The sequence below is a fragment of the Corapipo altera genome, unplaced genomic scaffold (assembly GCF_003945725.1).
Source record: "Corapipo altera isolate COAL_440 unplaced genomic scaffold, ASM394572v1 104b, whole genome shotgun sequence".
NCBI lineage: Eukaryota > Metazoa > Chordata > Aves > Passeriformes > Pipridae > Corapipo > Corapipo altera.
The window spans coordinates 174026-188034 of NW_020885023.1; the positions used below are offsets into that span (position 1 = coordinate 174026).

A 14009-nucleotide genomic window follows, 5' to 3' on the forward strand; every position below is an offset into this window, starting at 1 on the left:
AGCCCAGAACTGGACACAGCACTGCAGATGTGCCTCCCCAGGGCTGAGCAGAGGAACAGAATCACCTCCCTAATCTGCTGGGAAGGCTCTTCCCAATGCCCCAGGACCCCAGCGGCCTTCTTGGTTCTCAGGACACGCTGCTGGTCTGGGACAGCAGGAGAGCAGGTCCTTCTCCACAGCCCCCCAGCAGCCCGTGGCCATGCTGCCCCCCAGCAGCCCCCCAGTATGGCAGTGGCAGACACGGAGTCATCCAAAGGCAACAACGTTTAATGGTATCCCCCACACCCGGCAGCAGAGGTTCCAGTGATGGGGTCCTGCCCCCCCGTCAGGCGGCTCCCGGCTGTGGCTGCCGGTACCGGTACAGGCGGACGGTGCCGTCGTGCTGCCCGGCCAGCAGCCCGGCCCCGGCCATGGCCCAGCGCGCCAGTGCCCAGCGCCCCGCGGGGCCCGGGGGCAGCACCGCCGTGCACCGGCCCCACAGCAGGTCCCACACGGCCACGGCGCCCGACGTCAGCACGGCCGCTCCCGCCGTGCCCCACACATCGCCCTCCAGGTACCTGCAGGGACACGGGGGGGGGTCAGCACACAGCAGGGGTCTGCAAAGACACCACACAGACACCACACAGGGCAGTGTTTGTTCCCTTGGCTTGGGGTTCAGGTACAGATTAACGCCCAACTGCAGCCAGGCTACGGTCTGGGCTGTGCCTCCAGCGCAACTGCGAAGGGAGAAGGTCAAGAAAATACTCCTTGGGACTCAGAACATACTTGAAAAAGGTGAACTCTTAAAAAAGGGGACTCTTAAAAAACAACTCTTTAAAGAAAGCCCCATCCCTGGAAGTGTGCAAGGCCAGGCTGGACAGGGCTTGGAGCAACCTGGGCTAGTGGAAGGTGTCCCTGCCATGGCAGGGGGTGGAATTGGACGATCTTTAATGTCCCTTCCCACCCAAACCATTCTGTGATTCCATGACTGTTCAGTAAGCAAGATCTTGATCTACTGCTACTCCCATACATCCATCACATTTCCTGTGCAAGGAACACTGCAAGGCTGAGCCTTAAAGCTGAGGCTGAGCCTGCTGGCGCCTCAAAACACAGGGCACGGGCAGGAAAAGGCCATCTGCCTGCAGCACTGCTCCACACAAACCAACCTGGCCCGGGGCTCCCCAGCAGCCCAGAGTGCCACTGCTGCAGGCAGCACCAGGGGCTTGCCTGAGGAGCCCAGGGACACGGGCCCCCAGTCTCAGTGCTGAGGGCAGGGGGTCAGGGCACAGCGGGAAGCGGGCAGGAAGCGGCCCCTCCACACCCCCAGCCCCCCAGCCGTGCACCGGACACGCGGCAGCGCCGGATGCAGCCCCTTATCACCGGGGAGATGGCAACGGGATCCCTGCCAGCTCCACTCGCTGGGTCCTCCCACAGCCCCTGGAAGGAGCCAGCCCAGCCCCAGCCCCCAGCACTTGCCTCCCTGCAGGGCTGGGTGGGGGGGAGGAGAACATCACCCCCCGGCTCCTGCCCGTCCTGGGGTTGAAGGCCACCACGCGGAATGCTGGGTTTCCACAGGACTCGCTCTCTTTGGCATGTGGATGGCTTAAAACAACAAACAGAAGGCCCTGATAGAGAGAGGGAAAATACATCACTAAAAACAACAGCAGGAGGGGAAAAACTCAAAGAATTTTCCAAAAATTAACAGCTACAGTCTCTCTCTAATCACAGCCCCATGGACAGTGATACATTATTTTTACTGAAGAAAACAGAAATGGTTTACTTTCCTTATCAAATAAGATAAAACCCAAAGCAGCTGCTGGCTGATAAGGGCTGATGCAACACAGCAGAGTGACAGCTCAGTGACTCAATGGATTTATGCATTTACCTTCAATCCTCTAGAAACCTCAATCCTTTATGTCCCCAGCCCAGTCAGTGTAGCCCAAGCATGAAGAGAATTCCATGTACGTACGGAGTCGGAATACGCTCGATGGCAGATGGAAGCTGGGTAGGAATAACCAACGTGCATCTTCCTCAGGAGCTGGCCTGTTCTCAGATTCCTGCAGTTGGTGAAAACACAAACTCTGACACATTTTCATCCTCTAATCACAGTTACACCACTACGCAGGATGGACACGGGTTTGGTTCCACATTAGCCAAACAAGCCAAGAGGCTACAGGGAGGGTGTAATGAGAATGATGCAAAAGCAATGGAATTACAGCAGCACAGTCCATTCCCTGTCCATGTGACTGTGGGGCCACACTGCAGGCCCTCTGACAACCACCACTTCCCGGGTGGCTCAGCATCCAGCCAGCAACACTGCACAACCCTGCAGCTTCCTGCTACAGCCCCCACCCCCTAAACCGTGTAATGGCAGAGGAGACACTGACCACACCACGATGCTGTTGGCAGCAGTGGTGCCCACCAAGGCCTCTCTCATCCCTTCTACTTCAGCAAAGGCTGTAACAGTTTCTTCAGGGGGCATCAGGGTCTGCCTGTCCTTGCTCCTGAAGGGAGATCAGCACATAGAAAAGCAGTTGAAAAAACAAGTGCTCAGCACCACTCCAGGAAGAATAGGAATCCACTTTTTCTACATCCAAGATGTTTCCTCACTTTTGTCCCACCTGCCACAGAGACCACCACGAACCAGCACCCCCAAACTCACCCTCCTGTCCCTGAGAGCCACACCATCTCCACTTGCTGCTCCTGCAGGGTCCTGCTGCTGCTCACTAGCCTCTGGTCCTTTAGCCCAACAACTGCTTTTATATTCCCAGATTTCACCAGGGAGTGCCTGAACAAGTCAGTCTCAGAAGAATAAAGCAACGTCCTAAATCAAGAGACAAGCACATACCACGACAGGAAGAAGCACCACTCAAACATGCCATAGCATATACAAATGAGACTATGTTTACTCAGTCTGCTAGCTCTGGGGTGAATGAACCAGTCCTTATAGTTGACTTTTAGAAATCCCTTGCACCTTTTCCAATTGCTAAAGCAACTGAGAAAGTAACACATTAGCAAAAAGATAATTTCAGCCACTACTAAGATAGTAGTGAGGAGAGCTAAGCTGCAACTACTTAGGGTGCAAAGTGCTAGTAATAAACAAATACAAAACCTTATTTCTCCAATCTCCAGCTCTCCCAGCGCTACACACACGAGGTTACAGGTGTCTGGCAGAGGAACAATCTGGATTACAGGAATCTGGGACAGCAAAACAACAATTCAGTGTCACCCACAGCGTCCCTTTAACTTTATTCTCATTTTCTAGACTGTTTCAAGTAAAATGATGTGGAGCAGAACTGATTTTCAGACCATTCTCAAGAAGCACACTTAGACAAACAGCTGAACTGTCTGCTGCCTGTTTACCTAATCAAACAATCCCTATTAATATAAAAGGTAAAAAGTGTCTCTAAGGACTGTAAGCGGAAAGAGCACAAGGCAGTGGCTGAAGTGCAGCCACCATTCTGTGAATGGAGTATCAAATTCCTGTAGGTAACATGTGACCATAGAAGCTACAAGCTCCTTGTATCTTGGGAACTAATACATAGGGCAAGAAAATTGTCCATACCTCTCCCAGCTGCCAGGTGCAGACCTTTCCCCAGTGGTTGGGTGCCAGAGGTTCCCACAGGGACACGGAGCTCTCGGAAGCAGTGACCACACGCAGTTCCCTGCAGCCAGCTGCTTCCCACCACACTGTGCTCACATCCACGGCACAGGAACCTGAGGAATCCTGCCCAAAACAAACCAGGGCTGTTTTTTCTCTGATAGACATGATTATCAGTTGCATTTTTGTTAAACTTGGTCTTGCAAAGCTGCTGCTGCCGCAGTAACAATTCCCTGCTGTTCCCCCACCTTTAGCTCTGACACAAGCTGCAAGTTCTCTTCTTTGGGGCCATCTGGCAGCACTGGAGTCAACTGTTCTGCTCCATCATTTTTCTGCACAAACAAGTAAAGGAGGAGGAGGATAGTTCAACTTTGAAATGACATTCAGCACCTGCAAGAGCGAGGCAGAAGTGTTGTGTGCTCTCTGTCACTGTCATGCAGTCACTCTGCATGCTGTTGCTGGAGAGCCACGATCCATGCAGGACTAGCATGCAAAGAGGCCTTTCCCCTGAAGTCAGAGAAGACTCTGGGAAAGGGGATTTGTCCACAAAACTCCTGGCTTAGTACCCCTGGCAAAGAGCTCAGCTTGTTACCTGTTCAGGAGAAGCTCTGCAGGATCCCTGCTCTTTGCTCTCTGACTGCTGATGCTTATCCAAGGCCACAGCCTGATCAGATTTATTCTCAGGACCTCTTTCATCTGCTAAAGCAAACATGGTACCTTGTTCCTCCTCATTTGTGGCAGCCCCTGCACCACAGCTGTCCGGGAGCAGTGGCATGGCAGGGTCCTTGTGTGCCCCATCCCCCAGGACCTGGGCAGCTCCTCTGGAGGAAGGCAGGGTCCCTTGTGAGGTGGGCACAGAAGGTGTGGCTGGGAAGACCTCACTGTGCACTGCAGGTAAAACACCTGGGGTTGCACCCACAGCAGGGAAGACAGACGAGGAACTCTGAGACTCACGCTGGGTGGGAGCCCCAGCTGAGACAGTCTCCATGGGAGTAAACAGCAACTCATGGGTGGAAAGGTCCTTCTTGGAAGCCGGGCTTTCCACACAGGGGAGCTCGGGCAATCTGGTTTTGGAAGGTGAAATCAAATTACTTCTGAGTCTTTTTTCTTCTGGATTCATTTGTGCACTTGGTGCGTCCTGTGGAGCCACACCATCCCCGGACACACTCGGAACAAAATCCTCCAAGTCATTCACAGGGGAAGATTTCAATTTCTCCAGTTTCAGTACTCCAAATTCCTCGTTTGGTAGGTGGAAGTCCCTGATGCCCAGCCTGGGGACCAGCCCCTGTGGGCTGCGGAAGGAGAAGAGGGAGCAGCGAGTGTCGGGGTCTGCAGCAGGGAGGCCCAGAGCAGCAGGACCCTCTGAGCCCCTGGGACAGCTGTGCCCTCTGCTGCTGTCATCTAAACACAAGAATACAAGAGAGAACATCAGCAACTTGCCTTTTCAGAATCTCTCATCCAGACTGCCACTCCAATATATTTTAAAAAAAAAAAAGAGCCATATCAATCTTAAGACACGGAAGTGGCACTTTTCTGGAAAGACATTACAATCTGCAGTTGCTCTGCATCAAGCCTTCAGCTCAAAGGTCATGTCCAAAGCCTGACAGAACTGAGTGCTTGTTCAGTTTGGTTTGTTGGGTTTTCTCCCAACACTTTTTGCAATATTCACAGACCCTCAGACTCTCAGGCTATGTCTTGTGTTTCACACTTGTTAGCACTAAAAGAAAATACTCTTTAGTATGCACACTCAGTTGGAGGAACTGATGGGCACCCATCTGCTGGATATCAGCTCCAGTGTGCACAACCTTTGCTCCAACAGCAATGGCAGCTCAAGAAGTTCTCAGCCCTGCTCCTCTGCTGTCACTGGGCTGAAGTAAAAGTTTCTAGAATTGTTCAAGGAACATGGGCACCACAATGATCTAATTTTTAAAAAAATATCTTGTTTATAAAAAAAAAAAAAGAAATAGTTAATCCCCCTCATATTTTCCTGACTAAACAGTGCAGGGTGTGAACAGCAGGGCCTACACTCACTGGACATTCCCCTGCCTGTGGGAATGGGAGTTCTGGGGAGTGCTGAGTGTGAGGCAGTACCTGCTGAGCCCTGCCTGGGGGAATGGGAGTTCTGGGGAGTGCTGAGTGTGAGGCAGTACCTGCTGAGCCCTGCCTGGGGGAATGGGAGTTCTGGGGAGTGCTGAGTGTGAGGCAGTACCTGCTGAGCCCTGCTGGGCGCTGTGTCTCGCAGAGCAGCGCAGGGAGCGGCGCAGGGGGACGCTGACCCCCGGGAGCGGCTCTGCCCTGCCAGCTCCTCGCCGGCTCTTCACACTCGCCACTGGATGTTTATCAGCCTGACACACAGGCGAGTTGGCTTCCAGATCTCCCACGTGCCTGGCAAAAGTTTCATTCCCTGGGCTCACGGCATCGCTGCTCTGAAGTGGATTTTGAACCTGCTCCAACAGGCATTTCCCCGGCACTTGGCTCCCTCCCTGAGGAGGATCAGGACCCGCTGGCTGTGCAGCTTCAGTCACTCCTGTCTCTCCAGACCCCAAAGCTGCAGCACCAGACAACTTGCTCTCATCTGAGGATGACTTTTCAAGGTTAGCATCACAGTTTTCCTTTTCACTCTGGCTCTCACCTGACAGCAGAGCACTGCTTTCCCTGGCCATTATGAGGTCCACACTCTCTATAAGCTCCTGTGACACTGGACGCACGGGGGCTTTGCAGGCAGACCTTCTTCTTCCCTTCTGTTTCCTCTGGGATCGACTCTGCTCTTGCCTTGTGCTAATGACGCTTTTCTGAGAAATGGATCCCAGTGAAGTGCTGCTGCTGCTGGACACAGGAAGAGATCTCTCAGAACTACTTGAGTTTGCTGGATCCTTTTCTGCCCCAAGAAAAGGGAACGGCATTACCCCTGACTCTAAATCAGCCTTAGCTCTCTCCTGGGAGGGCTGATCTGAGTTTGCATCTTTCTGCTTGCACTTACTCCGCTGACCTTTCTTGCTCCTGCCCAGCTGGCTGAGGATTACAGCATCCAGGTCCACCTTCCTCTGGCAGTTGGACATGCGGCGAGTTGTCCTGACGTAGTACTCGACAGGGAAGAGCAGCCCTTCCACCACTGTGCAAGAGCTCAGCGTGCCCTCGGGAGCCGTCGCCTCCCTGGGAGGAAAAAGTCTTGACTGACTTTCAAGCTGTTGATCCTCCAGCAGTTCTCGAGCACTGCCCAGAGCAGGATCTGCAGGACAGGGATTTAAGGTATCGCCGTCACTTTCATCTCCTTCATGGCTTTTGCTCTCCTTGGTTACAGTGTTATTTCTGTCCTCAGGCAATACTTCATTTTCTGACACTAAATCCAGGAGCCCACATAATTCTCCCTGATCTTCACGTAAACTCTCACTGTCCAGTTGTTTTATTACACTGGGGCATTCTTCTTCTCCATCACCTCTGGTGTCAAGTAAAAGAGAGTCTCCCTCCTGTGAACATGGCTCACGGCTGCCAGGTGTGGTCACAGCCCTTGGGCACTTGAGCTGCCAGATGTCACTGCTGTCCCTGACCACATGTGGAGACAGCTCAGGCTCTCCTGCAGTGACACTGCCCTCGAACACCTCCTGTACAGCTCCTGAGGCAGCATCAGGAGTGAAACTGTTTCCTTCTCCCTTCACAAGAGCTGGCCTGCATGACCTTTCAGGATGTTCCTCAGTGTGCGAGAGGGTACCGTGCCTGAACACTGGTGACTGAAGCTCCTCTGCACTGGCAGTTTGATTTTTCACTGTTTCATCAGTGCTGATTACATGCCCATCGTGCACTGATTTCCCTTCCCTTGATTCCAGAGCCTTTGTCCGTCTCCTCAGCTTCATCATGCCTCTGGAGGTTTGGGATGTTTTCTCCTCAAGGACAGGCCTAATGATCCCACAGCACAGGTTTTCCTGGCTGGCCTGAACACTTTCTGCCCGTGAGCTGTCCTGCAGGCTAACCTCATCACTGGAGAATTCTGGAATGTGTTTAAATGTGACAGATGTTGCCTCCTCCACGTCAACATCAGAGCAGGTTTTAGTCTGTAACTGAGGGAGTCCACCTCTGTCAGCACTAGGAGATGCATTATCTTTAGAACCTGGGGGAAAAAATGTCACACGTGTAAAGTACTCTCAAAGTCCTGTCCAAGAAAAACATCACTTTGTTAGGAGGAAAAGATGGGGATCTTACAGTCAGGATCAGAGCACTGGAGATCTGGTGAGGAAGGAAGCAGAGGAGATGTTAGTGCAGAGCACGGCTCAGCCCAGGGGAAGGGCCGGGTGCAGGTCTGGGGGCAGCAGCGGCCGAGGGGACAGCGGGTGAGGGGGTCGGCAGGGCCGGTCCATCCCGGCTCCGCAGGGGCACTGAGGGGCCACAGTCCGGGCCCGGGACCCACCGCCTGGAGAGGGCAAGGGGGGGCACAGGGCGGCTGACGGGGTCCCCGGGCGTCCCACCGCCCCAGCACGAAGCTGGGAGGTCGCCCACCATCTCCCACCTGGGGGGCTCCGCTCCCACCATCTCCCACCTGGGGGGCTCCGCTCCCACCATCTCCCGCCTGGGGGGCTCCGCTCCCGCCATCTCCCGCCTGGGGGGCTCCGCTCCCGCCGGCCGTGGCTCCTGGCTCTCTCGGCTCGCCTCGCCCGCTGCGGACACACAACACCCCGGCGGGGCTGGGACCGGCTCCCGGGGCCCCGGTGCCCCCGCCGTGCCCCGGCCCGGCCCTGCCCGCTCACCCGCAGCCGGATGACGGTCTCGCTGTACTCCCGCCTCAGCAGCGCCAGCTTCTCCCGCAGCTGCAACAGACACCGCGCCGGGCTGGGCTGGGACCGAGACCGGCCCCGCCGCCGGCCCCGCAGCCCCGCCCGGCCCCGCACCTTCTCCCTGTCGGCGCCGCTCAGGGCCGCCGCTGCCCGCGGCTCCTCCATGGCAACCGGGGCGGCGGCAGCGCGGGCGGAGGTGACGCGGCGGAAGCGGGGCCGGGCGGGGCGGCCATGGAGCTCAGCGAGATGCTGTACAACAAGTCCGAGTACATCGAGACGGTGGGCCCGGGGCCCGGGGAGCGGAGAGGGGGGCCCGGGGGCCGGGGAGCGGGGGGCCGAGCCGGGCGGGGCTCGCGGGGGTGTTGCAGGGGCGGCGGGGCCCGGGAGAGCCGCCGTGACGCGCCCGTTCTCCCCGCAGGCCTCCGGCAACAAGGTGAGCCGGCAGTCCGTGCTGTGCGGCAGCCAGAACATCGTCCTCAACGGCAAGGTGAGAGCATCGTCACTGTGCCTGAGCCTGGCGTTGTGTCTGGCTCACTGTGCTGCTCGGGAGCACAGCTGCTGGTTCCAGCCTCCTATGCTTTTGCTTTGTTCTCGCTTTTCTTTTGACTGAAAGAATCCTCTCTAAGGTAACATAATCTTGCTGGAGTGACCAGACCTTGGCATGACTCTGTGTAAGAACTGCTAGGAACGGCTAGGAATTGGATCTCACGTACCTCTCTTCCCTTCTGCAGACGATAGTCATGAACGACTGCATCATCCGTGGGGACCTGGCCAACGTGCGGGTGGGGCGGCACTGCGTGGTCAAGAGCCGCAGCGTCATCAGGCCGCCCTTCAAGAAGTTCAGTAAAGGGTAAGAGGCCCCTTCTTTTTGGGAGACACCTGAAAATATCTGTCAGCTTGACTGAGACTTTTATTCAGAGAACCCTGTTCTGCAGCAGTTTGCAGAAATACATCTGTCTAAACCTGTCTCTTTCTCAAATGTTCAACTGTGCCTTGGGGGTTAGCATTCACTTCAGGCCAATATGGAAAGGCTGGGATATATTAGAATAGCAAAGTAAAGAGCATGTTTCAGTTGCTCTTTGTTTATTTACATCTTCCTGGTGCTCATTGGGGCCATCCTTTAGAAAGAGAGGAGAAAGACCAGTTACTGTTTTGTCTCCCTTAGCACCAAATCCACATCTGCTAATCCACCTGGGGATGGGAGACTCCACAGGGTGATTTTGGGTCTAGCAGTGTCAGTTTGTTTGTTGTGCACTGAACAAATATCTGTCCTGTCACAGGGTGGCTTTCTTCCCTCTCCACATTGGTGACCACGTGTTCATAGAAGAGGACTGTGTTGTCAACGCGGCCCAGATCGGCTCCTACGTGCACATAGGCAAGAACTGTGTCATTGTGAGTGCCATTTTGTCCTCTCTGCAAACTCCTGGGTACTGCTGAGGCTTTGGGACGACAGCTAAGAAGTGTCTGCACCAGCTGGCTAGAGCAGGCACTTACTCTGCGCTGTTCCTTCCTCCTCCTCCTCTTCCTTCTCTGCAGGAAGCAGGGCTTTCAGGTTTGCTTTTCCAAGGACAGCAGGTTCAGCTGCTGCTGGTTGGAAAATCCATCCCAGCAGTGTCAGCCATTCCCTATGGCTAACGGGACTGCCTGGGGAAGGCAGCCTGGCCACAGAGAACAAGTGGAGTTGTGTTTCTGTGCAAATAACACCAAATAGTCAAGGTTACTGAGGTAGAAAAGGTCTTGCTGGCACTGCATGACTCGGGCCAATTTGCACATCGACTTGTTAATGTGCAGCTACCTGTACCTGTGCTTGTTAAAAGCAAACATGTTTTTCCTCATAAAGAAAAGTTAATTCTGTTGGGAGGAGCATTCAGTCAGGGTAAAGAATTATTCCTGTCATCTCTTATACAGAATGTGTTTTGATGAATTAATCTTCTTGAAATTTAGGTAATGTACCAGTAATAAGCAAAAGATCTCGTGTTTATAGTGTTTTAAGTATAAACTTCTCCTGTTCTCTGTTTTAGGGTCGTAGATGTGTTTTGAAAGACTGCTGCAAGATCTTGGACAACACAGTACTCCCTCCTGAAACTGTAGTCCCACCTTTCACTGTTTTCTCAGGCTGCCCGGGTATGCTCCCTCTAACTTTGCTTTCACAGAAGTGTGGATAACATGGATATTCTTATTTTAAATGAGATTGTTATAACAAAGTTGCTTCTTAGCATTTAGTGCCTAGAAATAAAGGTATCAGGCAGTTGCTGCACTGAAAAGTAATAGTTTTAACTTGTGAAACTCCCTGCCTTAGTGCACAGCAGGTAGAGGATGCATGATGACTGATGTCAATACTGTTGTTCTTCTTCCAGGACTCTTCTCTGGGGAGCTCCCGGAATGCACCCAGGAACTCATGATTGACGTTACCAAGAGCTATTACCAGAAGTTCTTGCCACTCACTCAGGTCTAGTAGCCCATTTCCCATGTTTCAGGCACACAGGAGCATTCTGGGGGTGGGGAGAGGGGTGTTGTCCAGTGAGACCAGAGCCCGGCCCTCCACTCTCCTGAGCACTTGTGTGAGTGTCCCTCAACACCACCAGCCTGGCCAAGCAGTCCCTCGTGAAAGCTGCTGTGTCCTGTTCAAACTTTGTATGCTCATCCGATGTACTCCATTCCACATTGTCTGAACTGTGCCACTGAATGTTCTGGGAAAGCTGATACACCTGCCTTAGGGCAGCAGCGGGGGAATGAGGCAGAGCTGACATGTGCTCTGCAGCCTCAGCCTGTCTGGGCAGTTCTGTCCTAGCCCAAAGCCTGGCCTTTAGGTTTGCTAGCCCAGCAGGGCTGGTTTGGGTGTGTTCCGGACACCTACCGAGGTTCATTAGACCCAGGGCTTTCCTTTGGCAAAACCCTTGCTGCTCCATAGGCCTGTGGGCTGAGATGGATGGCCTCTTCCTTTTCTCCCTGGGATTCTCTTCTGTAGGGACATCGTTCATCATCCTGCTGTTGGCTTTAGGAATTTTGGCTGACATTGACACCTGTCTTTCTGTGCCTGACAGGATGTTTCTTAGCTTTTAGCTCCTGAAGCAGACTGACATCAGTCCTGTGCTCTCACCCTTCAGGGTTAGTGTTCTTGTGGCCAGTGTGTGTTCTACTGCTGAACATCACAGACTTTAAAGAGCCAAAGGCCTTTGGGAAGAGTTTTGCCATGTCACTCACAGAATTCAGTGCAGCAGAAAGTGGGTAATTAAAAGCAGAAACCAATGGTGGATGAGAGAATGCTGCAGCTGTCCCCATTTATTACCCAGTGTCTATATTTGCAGAGAGCTCTTTGGTGCTTTTCTGCATTATGAAGCTTAGGAATGAGACTCAGACTTCTTGAAAAGAGTGAACATTTAATTTTGGACATGTAGTAGAGCAGGAATAGTTCTTTCTGGGAGCAGCTCTGAAAGTTGAAGGCATCTGATGCTTGTATATCTGACTGAGTACAGACAACTGGCTGCACAAGAGTCTGCCTGCTCTGGTTGTGCTCTACTAAAGCTTAGCATCATACTGCTGTAGGTTTTAAACTGGGGCTCCTGCATGTTGTAGTGTAGCAGCTGGGGCCAGGACATTAGGTGTGTAGTAGGTGTGTGGTTGTGGATGAGCAGCCCTGGAGCCCTCAGCTGATCTGTGCAATGCAAATGCTGATAAACCTTAATAGCAAACAGCTGTACAAGTACTAATGTGTGTAGTAGCTGCTGTTCATCACATGTAAAACCACTGACCGGTTTGTTTGTATTTTTACTGTACATAAATTAAAGCCTCTCCAGTTACTCAAGTGACTCAAGGTTGTACCTCTTCAAATCAAACTTGAGACTAGACTGAGGTTCCTGCTATGCCTGGGCATGAGCCACAGTCCCTTGTTCTGTGACTGTTACAGGCTGTTCTGGCTATCAGAGTGTCAGTGCATTAAAGAAGTGAAGTACAGAGTGAAACAGCTGCTTTCTCCCTCTGAGGGGCTGGAGAGGCCTCCCCTGTCACCAGACCTGACATGTTTGGGGCTTCTTGTGAGATTCTCTGCAAGTTCGGTGTTCAGAGCGTGTCCTTGGGTGTCCCTGGCAGTGTCTGGCAGGAGCGTGGTGTCTGTGCTGTGTTGCCATGGTGTCACCTCAAAGTTTCAACACCACATCCTGCGTTTCACCGGGATCGCTTGATCAGCAGCTGCAGCGGCTGGCAGAGGGGTGCAAGGAGGGATGTGAGTTGGGATGGAGTGGGATGGCAGCTGGAAAAGTGTGAGTGATGCATTTCCACAATCACCTGAGAGCAGAGCTGTAGAGCATGGAGGGATATGTCACTGCAATTACATGTTTCGTGGCCTACTCTTCCTTCTAACAGGCTGAGCCAACCCTTCTGCCTTAACTAAAACCTCTTTTATTGTCTCTGTTAAGGTGGCATCTGCCAGGGCCTAAAACCAAGCTGCCACTGAAGATCCCAAACACCCAGCACTGTTAACATTCCTTACATTGGCCACTTTCTCCTCCTGTCTCTGAAGCATCCCTCTGACCTGGGCTCACCTCTCCGCCTGTGCCAGCTCTGGGAAGATGGAGTGTCAGTGGCTGCCACAGCCCGGGGAGTCCCAGCTCTGCTGGCAGCGTTCGGTCCAGTGCGGTGCAGTAAAACCTGACCCACGGGGGGCTGTGCCTGTAGCCAGAGGAGCTGCAGGAGTGGGGAAGCATGTCCTGCAGGGAGGGGAATGCCTTCTTTCAGGAATCCTGTACAAACACGGAGCACTTCAACCCCCAAGTCGCTGTGTTGCTTCATTGATCCTGCCTTGCTCCTGTGTGCTTTGCTCTGGGTTCCCCAGCCGACGGGCAGGCCATGCTGCCTGTGTTTCGGGTGTTCAGAGTCCCTGGAACACACCTCCCGCTCTGTGCCAAGCGCCCATGGCTCAGCAGGAGGAGCTGAGGTGGCCTGTGAGGGGCTCTGCGGGAAGGTCACGCAGTCACCGGGCGAGTGGGGGCTGTGTCTGCTTTGTGGGGAGCAGAATATCCCGAGATGATCCAGCTCCGTGGGGGGAATGACAGCTGAACTGGCTGTGGTGATCTGCAGGGCTCAGGGCTTGGTCCTGTGTGCTGGGCTCTCCAGGACACCCTGAGGACCAATGGCCTGTGCCAGTGGGTCAGGGCCAGCTGGGGCACTGGCTCAACTCACAGGGCCAGCCTTCTGTTCTTTGTTAGCCAGGGCTGAAAGAAATAGCTGCTGATGATGGGGAAGGCCAAAGGAGGTGAAGTCCCTGCCTTCATCCTGCTTCCAGCCAGGTGGGACTGTGTGTACCTGGAGGCAGAGAGCAGGCACCTGGGCTGGGCCACTGCTGCTGGTTTTGTGCCCTTTTGGATTATTTTTCATTGGTGTTTTGTTCTGTGCCAGTGGGCAGCAAGGTGGGGTTAAGGAATGGGAGCATCCCATGGTCACTTCTCTTGGCAAGTGGTGCCAGGCCCAGGAGCAGCGCCGGGGGTGGGGTGCCCTGGGGTGGGGGGTCACTGAGCAGCGTGTCCTTGAGGGGAGTGGGAAGAGGAGGGTGAAGAAATCGTTGGTGAGGTCAGGGAGAGCCCAGAGAACTGTGAGAACGTCACCCGAGAGGCAGCGGGAGCGAGGGGGAGCCAGTCCAGGTCCCCGATTCCCGGTCCCCGATTCCC

At 53.9% G+C, this 14009-nt stretch overlaps 2 protein-coding genes across 5 annotated transcripts; one reads left to right on the forward strand and one right to left on the reverse strand.

The window, feature by feature from the left end:
• Positions 1–261: 261 nt before the first annotated feature.
• PALB2 (partner and localizer of BRCA2) lies at positions 262–8591 on the reverse strand. Of its 4 annotated transcripts, none has more exons than XM_027667954.1 (14): positions 8461–8529; positions 8320–8379; positions 8172–8229; positions 7778–7801; positions 5790–7685; positions 4173–4981; positions 3829–3912; positions 3545–3706; positions 3092–3177; positions 2642–2803; positions 2367–2483; positions 1949–2036; positions 1456–1604; positions 262–716 (listed from the first exon to the last, which is right to left on the reverse strand). In XM_027667954.1, exons 1-14 carry the CDS (start codon positions 8509–8511, stop codon positions 326–328), a joined length of 4137 nt encoding a protein of 1378 aa, XP_027523755.1. In that variant the 5' UTR covers positions 8512–8529; the 3' UTR covers positions 262–325. The 4 variants fall into 4 exon arrangements, with proteins under 4 accessions (XP_027523755.1, XP_027523758.1, XP_027523757.1 ...); XM_027667957.1 differs by having other exon boundaries at positions 8142–8229; XM_027667956.1 differs by having other exon boundaries at positions 263–557; positions 8142–8229; positions 8461–8588.
• DCTN5 (dynactin subunit 5) lies at positions 8537–13116 on the forward strand. The gene is made up of 7 exons (XM_027667958.1): positions 8537–8625; positions 8765–8833; positions 9078–9196; positions 9627–9738; positions 10368–10470; positions 10704–10795; positions 12762–13116. The coding sequence occupies exons 1-7, from the start codon at positions 8578–8580 to the stop codon at positions 12780–12782; spliced, it is 564 nt and encodes a 187-aa protein (XP_027523759.1). The 5' UTR covers positions 8537–8577; the 3' UTR covers positions 12783–13116.
• Positions 13117–14009: the final 893 nt, after the last annotated feature.